At 30.4% G+C, this 23,524-nt stretch overlaps 2 protein-coding genes across 4 annotated transcripts; both read right to left on the bottom strand.

Annotated features, from left to right (window-relative positions):
- Nucleotides 1-5,489: 5,489 nt before the first annotated feature.
- LOC114175934 (probable disease resistance protein At5g66900) lies at nt 5,490-12,017 on the bottom strand. 3 transcript variants are annotated; one of them, XM_028060787.1, is made up of 6 exons: nt 11,695-12,017; nt 8,956-9,615; nt 7,965-8,380; nt 7,360-7,721; nt 6,786-7,057; nt 5,490-6,663 (listed from the first exon to the last, which is right to left on the bottom strand). In XM_028060787.1, the coding sequence occupies exons 2-6, from the start codon at nt 9,587-9,589 to the stop codon at nt 5,834-5,836; spliced, it is 2,514 nt and encodes an 837-aa protein (XP_027916588.1). In that variant the 5' UTR covers nt 9,590-9,615; nt 11,695-12,017; the 3' UTR covers nt 5,490-5,833. The 3 variants fall into 3 exon arrangements, with proteins under 3 accessions (XP_027916588.1, XP_027916586.1, XP_027916587.1); XM_028060785.1 differs by lacking the exon at nt 11,695-12,017 and adding an exon at nt 9,750-9,992; XM_028060786.1 differs by lacking the exon at nt 11,695-12,017 and adding an exon at nt 9,771-9,992.
- Nucleotides 12,018-15,599: 3,582 nt separating this feature from the next.
- On the bottom strand, nt 15,600-20,284 carry LOC114179739 (probable disease resistance protein At5g66900). The gene is given in 6 exon segments (XM_028066164.1): nt 15,600-16,642; nt 16,768-17,039; nt 17,320-17,680; nt 17,683-18,090; nt 18,459-18,680; nt 20,198-20,284. Coding segments are annotated over 5 exon segments (2,049 nt in total). The 5' UTR covers nt 18,640-18,680; nt 20,198-20,284; the 3' UTR covers nt 15,600-15,815.
- Nucleotides 20,285-23,524: the final 3,240 nt, after the last annotated feature.

Below are 23,524 nucleotides of genomic sequence, written 5' to 3'. Positions count from 1 at the left end.
CTCATTGACCTGTTTTAAAAAAAATAAAATAAAATAAAAGTAATTAAAAAGATTAATTTTTTATATTATATTTTTTAAATGTGTAAATATATAATAATATTATAATTTAAATCATTAACACCTACAAATTAAGTTTCAATTATTAGTTATAATTTAATAATTTAATTTGTAAATTTAATAATAAAAACATTAACTAATCAATTAAAAATTTGAAAAATATTTTATTTGATTAAATATGCCTTTAATAATAATTGATATGTTAATATAAACAAATTTTAAAAATTAAAAAATTAAAAACAAATTAAAAAAAAAAGGAAAAAACTGGACGGGCTAACCCGACCCAGCCCGTTAGCTCGTCTTATACGAGACGGGTTGTGATTGTTGGTCTATTTCTGTTTGACGGGCTAACCCGACCCGGCCTGTTTTTGACTGGCCACAGACGGACCGGACTAACCCATTTTGCCACCCCTAAAAAAAATGTTGAACATAAATTCATTATGTCTACTCTTAGGATTCATATGTTCTATTCCATTCTCTTGAAGAATCAAAAGATAACCCTCTTTTATCTCACTTCCTAATGAAATAATAAAATATAACTTTCATAATATAATACTTTTCTATTTCATGAATCTTTCGTAATACTTTTTAGAAATATAAAAAGAAAAATGAATACTAAAGTGTTTTCTTTGTTACCAATAATATTTAATTGTAGCTTAATTATCATTTTCTTCTCTTTTAATAATTATGTTTATGGATATATTTAATATCTCTCTTAATTCAAATCAATGAAATTATATCAATAAATTTCCCTTTCAACAAGTGAACAAATTTTATCTTTTGAATTTTATAGTATACAGGGCAAGATTAATTTAAAACTTTAACTTGAAAATTTTATCGTGATACTCTTAATTATCTAAATTTAAATAATTTATTAATCACATTTGAACTATGTCAATTTTTTTTTTAAAAAGTCAACTACATTTTATTGTAATATAACTTAATTCGTATTATTTTAACTTTTTTTTAATAGTTAATGAAAAGATGATTTTCTATAATAAAGATTATCAAAATCTTAAATAAAATGAAGATGATTTTTTTTGGAAAAATTAAGATTATTCATATTAAAAAATAAATTACTAAAAGTTTTAGTATGGATTTAGTTATTAATAAGTTTAAAAATTTAAAATTGAAGTGATGACATTTTTGTTATATTAATGAAAATGATGAAATATATAGATTTTAAATCTATCACTTTGACTTCTTAAAATTATCGGTGAAAATCCATACTATTTAAAGAAACATGTATAACATGATATACTAAACTTTCTTCAAATTTACACATTAAAATATTTTACATAAATATAACATATTATAAATAAAAGAGATATTGATATTTTATTATTAATTCCTTCATAATCTATGTATAACGAGAATTTCTCATTTAGTATGTATAATATATATATTTTTTAATTTCTCCTAAATATAAGTATTTTCTACTAAATATAAGATAATAGTTTTTAACTCTCTTCTTTTACTATTACATTCAATTTTACTTGAATAGAGAATTATTCATTTTTTATAATTTGTCTATCATAATATTTAATAAGAAGTTAGTTCTTTTAAAATTTTAAAAAATGCAAATACAAATAAAAATGTGCTTTCGTTACGTCATAACAAAAAGATGTTAGCAATTTAAAAGTGTATATGAAAAGTAGATTAACCTTGTGGTGACTTCTCCCAATCTTTTGCCAAATTCTGACGGCACAACGGAGTGGTTTTCCTGTAAGAAAACTCATCCATGTGGTTAAGATTATAGATCTCAAAGAATAGGAGAGAACTTTCATGGAAAAAACCCATACAATTGTTGGATTTTATACAAAAGCATACTAATCTATTCCTATTTAGATAACTTTGAATACAAATAACATGTAACAAGCTCGTGATAGCTATGAAAGAATTATACTCTTCTAATCTGCACTGCTCCACTCCGTCCTCTCACAACCTGCATTCAGTGCTTGCAAGCAAATAAAAGAACAGCAATTGTTATCCTACGCGACAATCTGCAATCAGTTATTAATCGATTTGAGGACCAAGACTTGGATTGAAGTTACCAATGTTTTATAATCTGACATTTGAAATTCAAATTTCCCAACAAGAGCTTCTCTGCAGCTGGATCTGAGTTTCAAAGCGATGAAGATGCAGGTAAACGATTGAGGTTGTTGGATCTGAATCCCTTGATGAGAAATTTAAATTCCAGATGTCAGATTATAAAATTTCGATGACTTCAAGGTTGTTTTTCCTAGATTTGGCTCCTGATGAATCTGATTACCCTTTTGCGTCACTGCACACTTTGGTAACCACAATAAACAGTTCGGATGTTTTTCTTTTCTCCTGTGGGATGGACGTGCGAAAGTGACCCACATTGCATAATGGACCAGTTTTAATGCTGCAGCTCAGTGTATCAATCATTTAATGAATAGTCAACATGAAATATGAATAACTTAGTCCAACTTGTTTCTCACTACTTATTTAGTTATTGTTTATTACAGATATTTTGTAAAAAAAAAATATGTTATTTTATATTTGTTTATATCATAAACTTACATTTAAAACTCATGTTTGGTCCTCTTATTTGTTTGAATTATTCATCTAGGGTCATAACTTTTATTTTATTTGCTTTAATTAAGTCCTCATTTTTTATAGAGTCCAATTAGACATTTTATGTTAGATAGGTGTTAATCTGGTATATGTACATATTACATGTGAGTTCATAGTATTTTTAATTTTTAATTTAATTTAATTTAATTTAATTTTTGACAAGTGTTAGGTCATTGTTGTGTCACATGATAGTATCAATGTCACATGGCGAGTTAATATCATGTGTTTGTAACAATGTCACATGGTAACGTCTTGTATTCAATTTAGTTTTTATATTTGAAATTTTTACTCAACCCAGTCTAATTTTTTTAAAATAAAGCAATATTGTTCATCTCCAAAATATTTGCAAGGGGAGCAATGGCTTGGCAATCAAGAATGAAGATGTGCGTAGCATTGTCTACTACAGAAGCAAAGTTCATTGTCATTACTGAAGCATGCAAGGGATTATTATGGCTGAAAAAATTCTTGCGGGAGCTTGGTTTTGTGCAAGATAACTATCCATTGTTTGTTGATAGTTAGAGTGTTATCCATCTTGGTAAGAATCCAACTTTCCATTCTAGATTCAAACATATTGATGTGAGGTATCATTGGATACATGATGTTTTGGATGCTAAGTTATTGGAATTGGAAAATGTTTATACAGATGATAATGGTGATGATATGATGACTAAAGCATTGCCAAGAGGAAAATTTGAAGTTTGTTGTGTGATCACTGGTTTGACAGTTATCTCCACATAGTTGTGAGGGGGAGATTTGCGTATTGGGCTCCCTTCCTATGTGGAGAAAAGACCTAAGAGTTGAGAAGCTCACGTATATGAGAGAGAGTGTCAGAAAGTAAGATAGACACAAAAAAGGAAGATTCAAAATCCACTTAGAACACTAATACATTGAGAGAGAAGAGATAAAAATTTGTTCACATTTTTCACCGATCTGTCATTGTAAAATTAACACTACAAATTCGTTCACTGTTAGATCGTGTTTAAAATTTGATAGCAGGTTTGAAACATCACATTCTTCATTTTGATTGTTCGAATTGTCAATACGAGGTCTGAGTTGGGAGAAATTGAGTTTGTAGTGCAGTTGTGTTTTTAGGTTTCTTTTCTCTTTGTTCTTCAACTTTGCAAGCTTTGTTGTTTTGTTGTTTGGTTGGGTGTTAGCACTATTTTTGTACCTTTGGTTAAAACTCATTTATACTCTTTATTATAGTGGAACTATTTTTTTGATCTAGACGACTCGTGATTTTTACTTTTGTTTTGAGGGATTTTTTACGTTAAAAATCTTGATGTCTTTGTTTGCGTTTTTGGGGATTTATTATTGTCATTTTTTGAGAGTTGCTCCTCATAAATTCTTGCAAGTTAGGGAAAATTATATCAGTTATATTCTCTAGTAAATTTGGTTGTGTTATTGTTTCCCCGAATCACATAGCAACATGTTTCTCTCATCCTAAACCTTACCACCAAAGAACAATCTGAATTACTAAAGTGTTTCGAGTGCCAATAGCTTCAAATATGCAATTCGTAAGATATCACTATCATTGAAGGATAAGTTCACGAGAGTCTTAAAAAAGATAAAAAGAGCCAATATTTGTTGGAGAAGACCTTATCTATGATAAAGAGTTCACTCTGGTTGTGACAAATATAATCTACAAAAGAAAAGTCCAAATAAGACACCATAATTTTAGTGCACTACCAAAGACAAAGAATGTGTGAAGTGATAATTTATCATGCATAGTGGAGAAGTTTGTTTTTGGCAAGGAAAAGAGAAGATGAAGTTTGCCAATGGTGAAGTTTCTCTTATTCATGCATAATTTCTTTGAGTGTCTCTTTCTTATTTTGTATCATAACTCTAATACAATTTTTCATTTTCAAATATTACTATATAAATTAAAATCGAAAGAGATGATAAACATATATAACATAAAGGGTTAAAATTGTTTTTATCCCTCAAGTTTTAGTGAATTTTGGAATTAGTCCCTTTTCGAAACTTAATACTAATTTAGTCCTTCATCTTTAGACATGTATGGATTTAGTACTTCTTACCAAATTTTGTTAAGTTTATCTGACGTTTCAAGCCCATTTCATGATAGTATTTGAATTGTTTACACAGTTTGACACACTTTCGCTTCAATGTTAACTTAAATATTATCATAAAATGCATTTAAAATGTCAAAATAAACTTAACAAAATTTGGTAAGAATAACTAAATCCACACATTTTTAAAGATAAAAGACTAAATTGATATCAAGTTTCGAAGAGAGACTAATTACAAAATTCATTGAAACTTGAGAGACCAAAAACATATTTAACCCTAACATAAATATATTCATAAACATCTTCCTAACTATTAAAATTTAAATTTAAATACTTTCTTTTGTGGAATTAGAGGTTTGTCATTTGAGTTTATACGAAAGATATAAAGCTATTCAATAAATTATTACATACCAAGACAAAAGAATCACGTGATGAGACGAAGGATGATCTTAAAATATGTTACAAGTTACAACATGAGAAATGTGCCGAAGCGTATCTGCTCCATAAAACGACAGAGAAGGAGTCCCTTGAGAAGTTCGTAGTTCTGTGCGACAGTTAGAAACTAGAAACTCCAGCTTTTGCATCGTTAATAAACAAAACACTTTGTGAGTTAAGAAACAAGATTATGGATATTAGCAAATATATGATAATGAAGATGATTATGTATCTACCTTGCAAGAAGTCGTTAGACGTGTCCCTTCCAAGGTTTATTTTATTGCGACACTGGATTTCGGATAAAGAATACATCACATTTGTCAGGGACTGAATTAGAACGAAAAATTCGAGGGACAAAAGTTTAAATTCTAAGATAAAAGGCATACTTTATAGAAGTTCAGAAGTGAGCAAACTTACAACACGTAGTAGTACTAAGCATGTCAATTCATGACATCACAAACATTACACGCAATCTCCTACCTTTTTCAATTATCTTCTGCTGTTTGCAACTTGCATGAAACAGGCAAATACATCACATTTGGTGACAAAAGTAGAGTTATTGTAGAAACTTTTATACAATATACATAAAATACTCGCGGCTATTGGTAAGCCATTTACGTTAACATCAATTTGAGGAACCTCTCTGACTTTAGGATTGGAAAGCATAGCTTCAAATGTTTCCTTCCATGAAGCAGAACAGGTCCTAGGAGTTAGGAGCTTATTGAATGAAGCCAGTTTAGGTTAACATCAACTTGAGGAACCTCCACCTTCAGGTTGGGAAGCATAGCTTCGAATGCTTCCCATGAGGCTGCTGTCTCCTCATCGCATACCACTACTTTTAAATTCTCAAGATTGGTTATTGAGTATGGCAATTCACATCTTGCACAGCTTGTCATATTGAGATTTCTGAGATTACATAAATTGCCAAATTCCTCTGGTAAATTTGAAAGGCTTATGCAGTTTGAGATGTTAAGAAGTCTTAGCTTAGCGAGGTTTTGAATAGAATCTGGTATCTCTTCCAAGTCAGTACAGGTACTTAGGTTCAGGAGTTCCAAATTCAACAACTGTCCAATTTCTTGGGGCAGAGAACAAAGTTTGTGGCAATTAGTAATGCTGAGCTTCTTTAGAGAGGTAATGTCACAGATCCCATTAGGCAATTTGACCATATCCTTGCAATAGTCAATGTTCAAATCTAATAAACTTGGAAATGAATCTGAAGCTAGGATGGTGCCATTTTCAAAAGCCTGGCTTATGTTACTACACATGTAGAGAGATAACTTTTTAAGATTTTTCAATGCGCCCAAGTGAGGAACAGAAATCCGCTCTAGTCTGATTCTTTTCAGGTTCGATACAGAACCTAGTAGTTGGAAATTGTCCACTTCAGAATAATGAAAACCATAATTTGTCATGATAAGAACTTTTAATTTAATCATTTTCTCCATGAACTCTGGAAAGGTGTACTTCTTAGTTTGAAGATTTAAAATCAGAACTTCTGCTTGGGATGGTTGTAAGTCGGACCAATATGAAGCACAAGTTTCATCTGCAAAAACAACCCATATGATGTCAGTTGGGGCAAATGTAATCAGCGGCAAATCAATTCTACTTTCTTATTAGCAGTTTTTAACATTTAAAAGTATACACTTCAAAAACGGTAGAACTAACCAGTTGACAGCGACAATGTGCGGGCTGAGACCTGTTGAATAGTCTGTTTGACACACCATCCGCGATATTTTGACAACAAGCGGGACAACATGCCGTGTTGCTTTTCCCCAAGCCACCGTTGACTTTGATTTTCATTTATGCCAGTAATAATTCTCTTTCTGTGATCAATTGGTTCCCGGTTGTTCTGATAAATTGCAAGATCTCTTAGAAGATCATGAAGGACGACAAAGTGATTATTGTAGTAGTAATTGTCTGAGTCACTTGTGTTTCTCCTGGTAAAGGAGCAGGAAAAAAAAAATCTTTAGTAAAAAGAGAAATTATCCCACAAGATTATATAATACACGCTCTCTATTAGATAGAAAAATTACGAATTTCAACATGAGTTAAAAAAATGTAGAGTTGCATGATGTGCGAAGATTACATTCACTCCAAGAGAAATGGTCATTTGGATCTATTTATAAGTTACTAATTGATTCTTGCATGAACTACACATGCTATTGAATTATTTGTTTGAGTAAAATTCAGTTTATTTATGTTAAGAAGCTGGAAAGATAAAAATAACTAGTCATCTCACCTTGCTACTAAAAGATTAGCCAGATTCATGGAGTCTAACTTTTTTATGATTTCCATTGCCTCTATGCCATCATCATCTAATTTGTACAATTCTGCCCACATGTCAATGAGAGCAGGAAGGGGAATTCTTTGATCTTCAGGAAATAACCCAAGGTCCATGAAGCACTCCTTGGTAATGGGATTATCTTCTAAAACATCCAAGAGCTTTTGGAAGCATGAAATTAATTCAGTACTAGAATCAAGTATAGAATGACCTTGTGATAACTCATCCAGCGTCTTTTGCCACAACTCAAGAGACTGATTACTCAGTGATCTACCAATCACTTTAATGGCAAGCGGTAAACCCTTGCAATATCTCACAACCTGCATTTCAGTGCATGCAAATAAGGTTAGTAAACAAAAGGTCGTACCTAGGTTATCTACCATGATATTGCTTTTGGGGGTTAAAACATAGATTTCTACTCTCTTAACTCATCAATAAGTTTTATTTTAATTGCAAGTGGTTATGTTCTTCCTATCTTGAGATGCCTACTTCAAGTGAATGACTTCAGACAAGAAGGACAGTTATAGATTACACATCCATGTCAGAAAGTAAGGAATAAGCACCTTTTGGACAATTTCTTCGTTAGGAATACTTAAACTGCATTTTGAACTTCTTTCATCCAAGAGGGCGTGGTGACGGAAAAGAGTCATTGCATCTTCGTGAGCAAGGGGTTTCAAGATGAATTGGGTGCCAAATTTAGGAAATGCAACCCTTGAAATCACCAAAATTTTATAATCAGACATCTGGAATTTAAACTTCTCAACAAGGGCTTCCGAGCTGGGCCAAACATCATCCAAGACCAACAACAGTGGACTTCCCTCAATTTTCCTCATCAAAATTTCCAACCGTTTAATTGCATCTTCATCACTTACAAACTCAGGCACGTGGTAGCCACAATGTTCAAATAATCTCTCTACGATATTCTTCAACTTAGGCGTTTGGGAGATGGTGACAAACAAAATATTGTTCTTGAATTTACCTGGTGTAAGCAAAGAGATCTGTCAGACCACAGCATTTGTTTTGATGTCTTGAACGAAACAAAAACAATCTATCAAAGGATATCAGTGTACAGAAAGTATGAACTCTGCTTTAAACTGTCCTATATCACAGAAATAGGGATTCAAAACATTTGGCTTGCCACAATTTTCATCTGTTACGTATAAACTTCCATAGATGTTTGCAATTTTCAAACGAACATTTTTCATCCCTTTCTTCTACTATCTTTAGTGAAAGTTGAATAGTTTATGACAGAGAATTGTATGTATGAGATAGAGGATATATAAGTGAATTCATGAAAGCATTGGTGAGGGCATAACTATCACTACAAGCAAATTTTCAGAGATCTTTTTCTCGTCTGTCTTTTACTATGAGATAGAGGACCTATAAATGAAGTTATGAAGAATTGATTAGGGGATAACTATCACTCAAAACAAAATTCTTTATGAATGTAGATGACTTATGAAGAATTGGTTAGGGGATCTACAAATGAAGTTATAAAGAATTAGTCAGCCAATCTATCAGGAATGAGAGGACCAAAGAAGAATGATCACTTACCCTTGACTTCTTTATCCTTGCAGAGCATTGTAGCCAAGGTTGTTTTACCTGATCCACCCAGGCCAGACAACAAAAGGGTGGACACACCTTCCTCCTGGAGAACCTCCATCTTCAACTTGCTCAACAGTGGACCGAAGCCAACAGTAAATTCTGGGTTTTCAGGAACACCATAAGGAGACTTAATTGTCATTCCAGCTCCTTTAATCTTCTGCTCAAAATTCTCCATATCAAGAAGCTCAATAATCTCTCTCAACTTGTACAGTGTATTTTTTATATCCTTAACTTGCTTGTCATCCGCAGTACGCGAATCATTCTTCTGATGCAAAAGACCCTCCTCGTAGAGTGAAAACCAAGATAGAAATTTGGTCCACCACAAGCTCCGGGAGCATGAATTGCACACAAGCTTTTCCCCTGCATCTTTTTCTTTGACAAGAGTGATGATTTCTTCTCTGGGTGGATTCAAGTGTTCATTGTATTGCTTTATCTCTTGCACCACTAGAGTCATATTTTTTAGGGTTGACCTAAGTATCCGCTTGCTCCTTTTGTTCTTCCTACCTTTTTCAACTATGTCCATGACCATTCTGATAGCATCTTGAAATCTTGTCAAAATAACAAGTTGATTGGTCTCTCCCATGACAGCCAATCTTTTGCTTCCTTCCTCTGCTCAATCAAACAAGGAACAAGTTGTGAAAGACAAAAGTCAGTGATGTTGCATAAAATTGAAATTGTAGAACAAAATGAGACAGTTATCTATATACTCTGAGACATCAAAGTCCAAAATAAAAAACTCGTGCCTTTGAGAAAATTGCTCAAACCTCCTATGAAGTAGTGTTTTTGCGTCTTGAGTCCTTCTTCTTGGGGATAATTAAATTTGCGATTTGGAGCGAAGCAACGGTAAGTTGGTTGCTATTGAAATATTGAAAAGATTAAAATGAGAGCGCGAAACGCAGTATTTATTATCAGCATAGAAAGCTGGATTTGGAATCTGCGTTGAGTTCTTCGTGTTCGTTTCCAGTGACTTTCGCCATTTCAACGTTCTAAAAGACGCGTAGATGCTTTAATTAATGAGATAATATTTAGGTTGTTCAGTACAAAATATATATTAAAAAAACTTAAATACCTTTTTTCGTTCTCATTGTATTAGTGTTTGTTGCGGATCTCATTTTAATAATTTTAACAAAATATTTAAAATGTTTCTCATCTTTATCGAATATTTAAAATGATTCTCATTTTCGCAATTTGTGTTTTATTTTATATTACTTTGCATTGTATTTGGGGTGTGCTACATCTACTGTACAAATAGCTAATTAACGTTAACTTTCCAGTTTAGGAGAAATTTTGCAATTAGGCTTGAGTTGAATCGCAGTCGTGCTCTTTATTGTTGGAGGCGATTTATTCATCTTTGTCTTTCTTAAACTCGGATTTGTAGAGAAAGCAAGTTATTTCATTGTTGGATTGCAATCGCACTCTTCATTTCAATTTTCCAATTAATCATCATCAACAAGGTGGCTTTAGGGTTTTCTGGGTTGTGTTTACTCATAGATTAGGGTTTTCGTAATTCTATTTTAGGGTTTAGTTCTGCTTGGATTGTTATGATGTTTTGCATGTTTCTAAATTACCACACCTGTACAGTGTACAGTACACGTAACATACTCAATGCAACGTAATACATACTACAAACAAATGTCACATGTTCTTCGTTACTGATTTAAACGGCGTCACAGAAAATGACCAAATAAAACACGAATTACGAAAATGAAAACCATTTTAAACATTCGGTCAAAATGATGACCATTTTAAACATTCTATTAAAATAAGAACCACCCACAAGAAATACTATGTAAATGAGGACGAAAAATATATTTAAACCTTAAAAAAAAAAAAAACTTTTGTTTGATTTACGTCAGTCCCTCTAATTTAAAAACCTGCGAGCTTGGCTAACTTTTTACAATTCATATTCTCCATCGTGCTTTTGTTTCACTGGATTACCTTTTCTTTTTCTTATTTTTCAACGTTCCAAAGTAGAAGTTAATAATGTGGACCAGGTACTTTGATTGAAATAGGAGAGAAAGAACGGTAAGAAATCATCTTTTCTTATTTAATGAGTAAAAGAAAAAGGATAAATTAAATAATTTTCTATATCAATTAATATCTAGAAGAACATGTCACCAAATTCCAATTCGCATTTTTTGATTTTATATATACATTCCAGTCAAGTTGATAGAAATTACAGCCTTAGATCGAGGAACCCGTCCAAGATGTTTAAATTAAAGCGCAATAAATCACTTTCTTGAGCGTTTTAAACGTACGTTCCTGCCTTGAAAGGTGGGGCGCGTGTAAGGTGGAGAATTTATTCAATGGAAATAAAAAACAAAGAACTATTGAACGAATCGAAATCTACAATTATTGTGGAAACCGTATGGTCTTAAATTATTTTCTCTTATGCATGTGTTGTCACGATACTTTTAGGAAATTTCATAGGAAAAACAACATAGATGACTTTCTGCGCAAAGTGGTGGAAACGTTATCAGCAACAACCACCACACGTGATTTGTCAACTTTATTTTTACGTATATATTAAGTTTTCAACCAATAAAAAATAAACAGCTTATTTTTTTAACATCTGATATTTGGTTTCTTTAAATCGCTTTTTTTTTTTATTGAAAATAAAAGATCAAATAAAATGGAAAAGAATATTTTAAAGAAAAGAGTGAATAATGGAGGGACAGGATTGTTTACCTGCAACCTGGAGAGTAGGTAATGATGGAAGGGCGTTGTAAGTGAAGAGAGGTTCTGCAATTGCGTGCAAGAGGCGATTGGTAAGTTTGAAGATAAAGAAGCGAATGGTTGAAGAGGAGTGAGCGATGAAGCATGGTTGGAGGGGGAAACGGGAGGAACGAGAAGAAGATATTGAAGGAAGCAGAAGAAAATGAACGATAGAAGAAGAGGAAGAAGCTGAAGAAACAGAGAGAAGAGAATTGAATTTGTTAAGTGTAGAAGGAGATGATGGAGTTGAGTTTTTCTTCTCCGCTTTTTTCACAAATCCGAGATATCTTCATTTATCTCATCTTCCTCTTCTTTCGTCCTTGCACACCACGCATCCCGCCAAACGACGCCGTCTTTATTTTAATAGTACCAATATTACATTCTATTTGCTCTCAATTTTTTTACACCGGAGTCTTAACTATTAAGCCCCCACTTAGAGACTAAAATATAATAATACAGTTAGATGATATGATATGCAATAATATATTATTTATTACATGTTTTTAATCCTGAATTTTAAATCAAAACTCAAATTCGTTTATATTTGAAATTTTAATATATTTTGATTTTTAAATTTAAAAATAAATAAATATAGTTCTTTTAATTCAATTCAATTATGTTAAGATTTTTAGGGTGTGTTCCTTTGTGTAGATGGATATGGGAAAGAGTATGAAGATGGATTTGTGTAGATTTAGGTGGATGGATATTTGTGTTTTTTTTGAGTGGATTTAGAGGATAAAGTGAGTGAATTTGGAAATAATTTTGATGAAAGTTAGTGAAAGATTTGATTGATGTGATAGATAAAATTATATGTTAAAATAGATATATTTATTAAGTTACCATAATACCCTTGTGTAAAAAAAGAGAATGATTTTGTAATTTGATGTTATAAAAATAATTATAATTAATTAATACGAATTAAAAAAAATATTAAAATTATATAAAATTTTAAAATAAAAAAAAATTAAATTTTTATGAATGTAAAAAAATTACACAATTAAATTTTTTAAAAAATTATATAATTAAATTTTAAACTAAAGTTAAATAATGTTAAAAAAAAGTTAAAAAAATAAAAAAAAGTCAAAAGAAGTAAAGAAAAAGGTCAAAAAAAAAAAAAACCAACGACACCGGTGTCGTAACCAGTGTTGCCCCCTTTGAAAACAAGGCACCGGTTATGTAACCGGTGTCGTCCCTCTCTCTTCTCAGCACAATATCGATGCCCACACCGGTGCCATCCCAACCTCACGCAACAACACAACACCTCACCACCACTAGAAGACATTGGTGCCTCACTCACCACCCTCACCTGCCAGTGCCATCCACTCACCACCCCAACACCTGCCACGCCCCCTGCAACACCACTCACAACACTGGTGCCCACACCGGTGCCATCCCAACCTCACGCAACAATGACACAGGTGCCTCGCTCACCACCCCTCACCTGCCAGTGCCATCTATCACCACCCCAACACACCGGTGCGCCACTCCACCTCCAACACTACTCACGCCACCACCCTACAACACCAATCACAGCCCGACCGCAACACCTCTCACGCAATATTGTACTGCGTGTGAAATGAAAAGCGAGGGCAATATGGTAATTTGCTCATAATACTTGCTAATCTTCTCCTTGGATGGTGGATGAAAAAAATTGTGGATCCCTCAAATTCGTCGTCGCTTATCCGTCCAAATCAATGCAATGGAACACAACTATATTCATCAATCCGCGCTCAGTTATTCCTGTGAACAGTTTAATCCACCCAAGAGAATAGGTCCTTAATGTGTAAAAATTACATTTTTTTTGTTTGACAGTAAGGTAAAGATGTGTCAAACGATGTAAATAATGTAAATGTTAATATGAAACATGTTTGGATATGTAAAAAATGTTAACGTCATTCAGTCAGAAAGACTACGCATTCATTTTCTAAAGTTTGAGAAGTAAAATATATCACAATTTTAGACATAGACGAATTCCAATTTGAAGTTAAAGTTCATAGACTAAAAACATATTTAATTCTGTATTATATTATTATCATTGTTAAAATTGAAGATTTAAATATGTAAATTATTTGCCATACAAAACTAAGTAGTTTCTTTGGTTAATTATGTTTTTCGTCCTTCAAGTGTTGAACGATTTTGGTTTTCGTCCCCCATCCAAAGGTTGATCTATTTAGGTCCCTCACGTTTCAATCGCATGGAATTAGTCCTCAATTTTAAACACCGTTATTTTTAATTGACACCTAACAAACTTTTCAATTTGAACTCGTCATATCTTCATGTAGGTACTTGAAAATTTTATGTCAGGTGTCAATTAAAACTAATAGACGTTTAAAATTGAAGACCAATTCTATGCAATTCAAAACGTAAGGAACCTAAATAGATCAATCTTTAGATGGAGGACGAAAACTAGAATTATTCAATACTTGATGGACGAAAAACATAATTAACCCTAATTTATTTAAAGAATTCTTTATTTGTTTTGAGAATTTTAAGAAAACTAATTTGTACTTATTTTGAGTTTTATCTCCCTTTTTTCGTTCTATAAATGTTAAGAGAGTGCTGGTCTAACTAAACTTTGAGTTAAGTGTTTATAAGGTAGGAGTGGAAGAGATAAATTTCAAAAGGTATTTAATTGATGAAAATGTTTATTAACTAATAATTTAGTTATAAATGTTATACTCTTTGTCTCGTAACAAGTGTGGTTGAATAATAAAAAGCAAGTGCTATTTTATCTTTTTAATATAAGAATAATGATAATAATTAATTTTCATTATATTTTTAATTTTGTCCTTTAATAAATAACTGTTTGTTTAAATTAAATAACTATTTTACTTTTTTAATTTTTAAGTAACCATTATTTTATATTTAATTCTTTCATTTGTTTATTTTTTAAATTAATTATTTTTAAACTAAAATAAGTATCTTCAATAAAAAATATTATCTACAAAATAAATAAATAAATATTTAAAATAAAATTTAAAAAATTATTTATATTTATTTTTAAAATTAAAAGAATGAACATAAATATACATAACACCTCTTTTTTCATTAATTGTTAGTATTTTCAAAAAATATAGACTTATTGAGATTAAAAAAAATCTTAAAATCTATTTGAGATTTTGATAAAAAAACGTGGACCAATAAAGTATTTTAACCAAATATATATATTGATGTCCATTAATTTTAATATTTTAAAATATATTATTTTTTTAATATATTAAAAATAAGTAAAAAGTGGCACAAAATAAAAAAAACTCAACCTAGGTCTACCAAATAGCATTCATAAATTTACAACTAAGAATAAATACGCATCTAACAGCTCATCACATTAATATTTTAATAATATATGTTTTAATTTTAAAATTCAAATATTAATTATTATATATTATAATATTTTTAAAGTACAGTTATAAGCATCTTGTTTGACCATTCTTAGAACCACTACGTGTAGGAGCCTATCACCTTTTACAACAAGATTAAATTCACATTTTAAATAATAATTTAAATTTAGGATAAGAGAAGACAAATTGAAAAAAAAAAAATTGACAAATTAGACTTGTCACATATTAGTTTGCTAAGTTTGTTTAAGAGTAGTGTGTTGAGGTTGTTTAAGATTGGACACTAATTCAACATTGTACTAAAATTAAATTCATATTTTTTAACCTTAAACTTTTTAAAACGAAAAAAATAATTTTATGATAATTTATAAATGTAATTTATTTTTCATATTATTTTATTACAATAGTTTCTAACTAATTGATAGTGTAAACATACCATGAGCTATGAGCCGATTATTAATGAGTAAGCTAACACATATGAATAATGTTTAAAGAAGGGAAAATACTAGCTACCAAAGTTACAGTCAAACATTAACACTATACAAAAATATACAGCTATCATTCGCAAACATTAACACTTTACATAATTACATAATATGGAGGCAGTCAACCTAAGCAAAAACAATTACCATAGATATAGAACTTTCCTTTTCCCATCATATTCCAATGTGCAAACGTAGCCATGTTTCATTCCTTTACTTTCTGGTGTGGTTAAACACAACGTGCAGATATAATGACAACTGCATGAACAAGGTATTAGGAGTGAATTGCATGAAGCCAATTCAAGTTAACATCAAGTTGGGGAATATCTATATTTAGATTGGGAAGCATGTGCTTGAAAGGTTCCCATGAAGCAGCCGTCTCTTCATCACACACCACTTCCTTTAAATTCTTGAGATTGACGATTGAGTGTGGCAATTCACATCTTGCACAACTAGTCATGTACAAATTTCTAAGATTACATAAATTGCCGAAGTCCTCTGGTAAATTACGAAGGCTGATGCAGTTTGAGATGTCCATATGTCTTAGATTTGAAAGTCTTACAATAGAATTTGGTATCCCTTCCAAATCAGTACAAGAACTCAGCCTTAGGAGTTTCAAATTCACCAAGCTTCCAATTTCTTGAGGCAATTCAGAAAGCTTATGGCAATTACTGATACTCAGCATCTTCAAGGAGGTGATATTACACAGCCCCGTAGGCAATCTAACCATATCTTTGCTATACTCAATATTCAACTCCTCTAGATTTGGAAAAGCATCTGAGATCAGCATGTCACTGTTTTCGAAAGCCTGTCTAGTATCACACATGTACAGTGATAACTTTTTAAGATTCTTTAACATGACAAAGGAAGGAATGAAAATCCTCTCTAGCCTGATTCGTTTTAGGTTGTTTAATGAGCCAAGTACCTCAAAATTGATCATTTCACAAGGACGGAAACCATGCTTCATGACTATCAGAACTTTTAGTATACTCATCTTTTTCAGTAACTTTGGAAAGGAGTACCGATTAGTTCGAAGATTTAAAATCAGAACCTCAGCTTGAGCTGGTAGTAGGTTGGAGCAATATGAAGTGAATGTTTCGTCTGCAAAAGCAACCCATATGGTGTTAATGGTAGAAGAGTAACAAATGGTAGATCATAGGGGTTTTCTCTTTACCATTATTAGTTTGAAAGTAAATGTCTACAGTTCAGAGAAAGGTATAACTAACCGGTTGATATAGACAATGTCCTCGTACGAATCTGTCGGTGTTTTTGTTCAATGCACCATCCAAAAATATTTGAGCATAAGCGGATCATAACGCCTTGCTGTTTCTCCCTAAGCCACCCTTCAGGTTTATTGTCATCCATGCCAATCATCAGTCTTTTTCTCTGTTCAGTTTGTTCTTGCGTGCTTTGATAAATTGCCAAGTCTCTTAGAATATCATGCAAGATGACATAACGATTATTGTAGTAGTAACTGTCTGTGTCACTTGTACTTTTCCTGATAAAAATAGCACAAACAGTTATTGTATTTTTCACAGTTATTGTAGTATAGTATCTCTCTATGATAGATTACTTACAAATTCTACTTCTGATCTCAAAGTAGTTCATACCAAGAAATGCAGAGTTACACAATGCAAAAGATTTAAATTCTCAATTTAATTGGTACCTTTGGAATAATTGGTAAGGAATCAACTTTTCCTTTCATGAGCTAACAAGCTATTGAATTATTTGGTGTATAGAGTCTATTAGGATGAAATATAAGTTGTCATTGACTGTACCTTGTTACTAAGACATTAACCAAATTCATGGAGTCCAATTTGTTGAGAATGGCCATTACTTGCATGCCATTGTTATCTAGTCCATACAACTCTACCCAGATATCAACGAGAGCAGCAACAGGAATTCTTTGGTGTTCAGGAAATAAAGCCAAGTCCTTGAAGCACTCTTTGATGATGGAATTATCTTCCAAGACATCTAAGATCTTTTGTAGGGATGTAAGTAAATCAATGTTGAAATCAAGTATCGAATGACCTTGAGACAATTCCTCTACCATCTTTTGCCACAATTCAATAGGTCGATTACAAGAATTCATTAGGTGCCCCAGCTGCAAATGTTCAAGAATGGGGTTACTTGTGTAAAAAGCACCTTTTGGAGAAGATCTTCGTCAGGAATAATTGAACTGCTTTTTTTCAAGAGAGCATGGTGACGAAAAAGGGTTATTGCATCTTCATGAACAAGCGGTTTTAAGATGAATGGAGAGCCAAATATAGGAAATGCAACCCTTGAAGTCACTAAAATTTTATAATCTGATATCTGTACTCTAAATTTCTCAACTATGGCTTCTGTGCTAGGCCAGACATCATCCAGGACCAACAACACAGGACCTGCATCAGTTTTCCTTAGCAAAAGTCCCAATTGATTAACTGCGTCTTCATCGCTTTGAAACTCTGGCACTTGGTCTCCACAATGTTCAAATAGTCTTTCTACAATAATCTTCAATTTGGGAGACTTGGAGAAGGTGATAAATAATATATTTCCCTTGAATTTACCTAGACAAACCACAGAGATTAGTGAGCCCGGGGATTCTTTCTAGAGCAATCTTAAAATGTGCATGCACTGCAACAAAACAAATGACCATATTTAATGTTTTACAAAAAGAAAAAGAAAATAACTAACACTCATGATCAAAGAAAATGCTTCTCCATGTTCGATAAGGATGTGCAAAAGTAAGACATAACATAACTATCAGTGCTCAGTAAGATTGAGCTCTGCTTTAAAATAGATATGTCTACACTACAGAAATATATCTGTAACATCTGAAGTTTTTCAACTCTTCAATGCATACAACAATTTTTAATTTCTTGTTACTTTCTGAGTAAATCCTAAAGAAGAAGAACCAAAAAGTGTTATGGCTTACCCATGACTTGTTGATCCCAACAAAGTTTTGTAGCCAGAGTGGTTTTACCAGATCCTCCAAAACCAGTCAACACAATAATGGACGCAGGTTCATTGAGAAGCTCCATCTTCAACTTGCTAAATGGAACATCCAACCCAACAGTGAATTCTGGCTCTTCGGGAACACCAAAAGGACGCTTCATTGCTTTTGCCAACTCCTCAAAGAATAACCAACTTTTCAGTCCTTTAAATCAAACAAGGATGAGTTGTGAGAATTAAATAAAAGCTGAGAAACTCAAATATATAGTTTGTATCACGAAAACTGAAACAGACAATTCTATGTCTTTACAAAGAAAGCTAAAATTTCAACATATTATATATTTAATAAATTGAATATTTTTTAATTTCTTAAATAATTTATTTATTTATACTTACTTTGATTTAAATATCTGAAATATTTTCATATTTTATTTTATTTTAATATTCTTTTTCATAATATCGTGATAATATATCATATCAATTTGAGATATAATATATTGACACCCTTCAAAATTTATATTATCATTCTACAATTATTTGTATTAGTTTTTTATTACATAATTTGATTTATATTTTTATGAAATAATTTAATTTAATATTTTATTATTTTTCAGAGTTGATAAGAGAAAATGTGAGTCGTTTTTTCTAATATTTATCAGTAATGAACACTTATTATATGAAAACATTTATATATATATATATATATATATATATATATATATATATATATATATATATATATATATTGTAAAATTATTTTATGAAAAAATCAACACAAAAAAAAAATAGGAACAAATGTAGGGACCGTAGTTTTAATTTAACTTTCATTAATTATTATAAATTAGACTATTTATATTAAGTTTGATTTTTATATTTTACTACAGTAATTTGAAATTTTATACCTCAAAACATGTTTAATTAAAAAAAATAATGCGAAAAAGAAAGCTAAATTGAGTAAGAAACCCTTATAGACTATTTTTATAAATCGACCTAATAAAGGTTTTTTTTATGTTTTATAAATTTAATTTTTTTTATTCTTTTTTTTATTTTAGTTTAAAATTGTTTATTTAACTAGACAATTTTTTTTCAACCTTCTCAAGCAATTGTCATTTTATCATTACCTCTTTACATAATTTCTTAAATATTACCTCTTTTACCCCTTATTCTTTTCATATTTAAATTTTTAAAAAGAAATTTTATGTATAAAAATAGTTTTATATCATAGTAAATTGTTCATTTTAAATTTAAAATATAGTTTACATATAAGAAATTGAGGAAAATTAATTATTGTAAAACTGTTGGAGGTACCATCCGATTTTCATTTTTGACACATAAATTGTATTTTGTGAGACTTTACTTATCTTTTAGCAAATCAAATCAGTCTACATCAAAGTTTTAGGATGTACTCTAAAGAATTTTTTGGTGCTGTCCAATGTTGAACACTAAAAATAGTTATGTGGTATTTTAAATATTTTTTTAATATACTTTTAAATTTCAAAATTAATAATTATCAAATTGTTTTGGAGATATAATAAAAAAAACAGCACAAAAAAATAAAAAAATAAACAGAGAATCCAAATTCTTTTAGACAATGATTATATTGATGATATTCATTATAATACAGTATTGCATTGAAAAGTCAAGCATAAGAGATTAAATACGATGAAAATGAAGTTAATAAAGATATACTATTATTGTAGTACAGGGATGACAGTTACTTACAACTATATACGTATGCACCTTAATTTGAAACAACGAGCGCGATGCTTCCTATGGATGTTTTCCTAATCAAAGCTACAACGTAGTACAATGAAGATCTCCAACACAAAGATTATTAGAACCCTAAAACCAGATATTTATATAGTCATGGTCCTGGACCATAATTTTGTATTACTTTACGCGTTTTTTACTCTTTCTTTGAAACCATGCATGATATATAAAATTGATAAGGCCAAACATCATTCGTTGCATAAATATTCACTTACTTCTCGTTTTATGCAAAGTACTTGCGTGGAAAATTTCATTCTTACGCATGTATATACGAGGAATAATGGAAGTTATTACATTAACTTCGTTAGTTACAAATTAACTGTCATAGCTTTGTCAACTTCTGCAAATTCATTCCTTGTTTGGTAAGAATGGAATTTCGTGGGAAAGAAGAAAAAATATACTAATATGTTTCTGATTCAAGGTTTAGTACATAAGCATAGGAAATATAAACATTATGTGTGCCACTTAAACATTCTGTTTAAGTATGATTAAAAAATATTCATAACAACTCTTCAGAAATTTCAAATCAATATAGAAGGGAATTTGAAAACGTCCATCTGCACGTTGTGGAGTGGAAATATAAATAAATAAAAAGTAGAAGTAGAATTTCTGAAATGAATATGTTGTTTATGTCATCAAATACGTGTTTGTGCTGATTTGTCTCAGAAAAACGGTCAACTTGTAAACTATATGTTCACAGTACACATTGGAAACTTGTGGTGCAGAGAAAGCTTGGAAAAACACTAGAATGTCTGAATTATATGGGGCATTATATTCCCACTTCCTTGGAAATAGCTTGGAATTGGGATGTGAGAAAAGCCTCATTTATTGAGAGTGATTCATTGAAATTCCAATGCATGTCTTACAACCAAACATAAACTCCAAGGAAAATTTTTTAATAAACATTTCAGAAGAAAAATGTTCCCAAGAGTCTTCATCCGTCGAAACATATTGAATATTTATTTTATTTTATTATTGGTTAAGCAATATATTATTGAATATAATTATGGTCATATTCATAAATATTTCTAGTCATTATATTTTAATTTGCGTTGGCTTCATAAATTAATAAAAAAATATGAGTTTTCTTGTCGTAAAACTTATCATAAATCAATAATTAAATTTTGAAAATAATTTTGTTTTGATGTTTCCTACTTAAAATCTAACATAATGAGAAAGTTAGAATCATATTGGGGCTTTTTATAAAATTTGTGTATTGGAAGATTTTAATTAAATTTAACACCACGGATTAATAAGGATATTTTATTCATACATATGAATAATAAAGCATCATGTTTAAATTATCCCATCTTGTATTATAGAAAATAATAATTGTGACAACTCTTTATGATTGAAAAGAAAAATCGGCAAATAATTTAAATGATCTGAATTAATGTATGAAATTAATAAGTGTCACCTTCCCAAAATAAATTCGCGGTGTCAATTAGCACACTTAGATATGTTAAATTAATTTATTGGATTAGGCATATGATTTCAAAAAAGTTAATTTTAAGGTTATTAAAAAAAATTATCAGCAATATATATAAATATTATATATATATATATATATATAAAAGGATATAAAAAAGTTCGTACACGGATATTTGCATATAAAAAACCTGTCATGGATAACAAATGAATATTGTAAATGGATACCGTGGGTAACCGATACAAATATTTTTTATATTTGTACGTTAATAGAGCGAGTACGAGTATCATAGCATTCGTACTTGTGAATACTCGTACCCGTTATACTATAATCTAAATTAAAAAAAATTTATAAAATATGATTAAAACATTAACACATTAATTTTGAATAGGTTATTTTTTATCAATTAATTTTAAAAAATATTCATTTATTTGTAAACTGTCATTCAACATTTATTTGCACTTTGTTTGAAATTTATGAATATTATGTATTGTATTTTTATTTGAATTTATGGTTAAATTGTGGTATTAAATATTATTTTTTTTTCTTTTGAAAATACTTGCGGGTACATATGAATATCCGTAGATATAGAAAAATATGTGAATATCTGTATAACAAATATTCGCACAAATATAAGTATAGGTATGTGACAGATAGGATACGAAAAAACTACTATTTATATTATACCTGCCCCATTAACATCCATATATATATATATATATATATATATATATATATATATGAAAACATTCGGAGTGTTCCAACCCAAATACAAAATTATATACAATGTTTTTCAATCCTGACAAATGATATTCATAATTTTTCATCTTTCTTAATAAATTAATTATGCAAGTTATCCTCTCTCATAACGCGCTTACTTCGTTGTCCATTATCTTATACTATGTCCATGTACTACTTATTCAACAAGATTTCATAAAACCCATATTTGTTTTAGAAACGAGATTCAAGAATACTAAATTAACCATTTTCAATATAAAACTAGCTGTAAATAAAATGAGATAATCTAAATTAGCATGATCAGAAATCATAAGTTTAATATGATAATATGACTAAATTAATAACGAGAATAATTGATAATTATAAGGAGACTTTCATTTTATAAAATTATATAATATCTTTTAGAAATCTCAGTTTTTGAATATTATAATGATGAATATTATTCCTAACAACATTTGAAAACGTGTATGGGAAAAAAAGTAAAAATGACTTTCGTTAACAAGGAAAAATGGTATGAAAGTGATTTAGAAAACTCTTTGTATTAGAAAGACTTTCAAAATTTCTAGGCTAAAAAAATGTCTGTTGTATTAAAAACTGTCAAAAATCCGAACTCAATAGAAACCAAGGATTACTAATGCCAAGGAGACAGCCATATAGGCCTTTATTTGGTGCAAATAAGAAAGCCTTCATTTCACTGCATGCACTGCATGCATGCATGCATGCATGCTTGGCCTTAAATTTATACACGTTTATTCCTTTTTTTCACGATATTGTCCTTGAAATGTTCAACATCTGTTAATTCAGGAGCTTTTTTTATTGTTCGGAATCACTCTACTCTTTCGGATAGGCTACGCGCTCTGTAAGCAATATTTAATAAGATTGCTTTGCCTGCAATCACAGCTGAAATTTAATAATTGCTTTTGATATGCTTTTCCTGAAATTTCATCCATTTATTTCAAATTCGATCTTAAATCATGGAAACCTAGTTCAATATTACGGGAATCAATTGTATATCACCGGCTTACCAGACTAATAATTTTAGGAGCACAAAATTGTATTTTTTTTAGAAAATATTAATCGAATAATACTATTATTAATAATCAAAATATGAA

Source organism: Vigna unguiculata, chromosome 3, assembly GCF_004118075.2.
Source record: "Vigna unguiculata cultivar IT97K-499-35 chromosome 3, ASM411807v1, whole genome shotgun sequence".
Classification (NCBI taxonomy): domain Eukaryota; kingdom Viridiplantae; phylum Streptophyta; class Magnoliopsida; order Fabales; family Fabaceae; genus Vigna; species Vigna unguiculata.
Note: the sequence above shows the minus strand (reverse complement) of the source record. Positions and strands in the feature narration are given on the sequence as shown.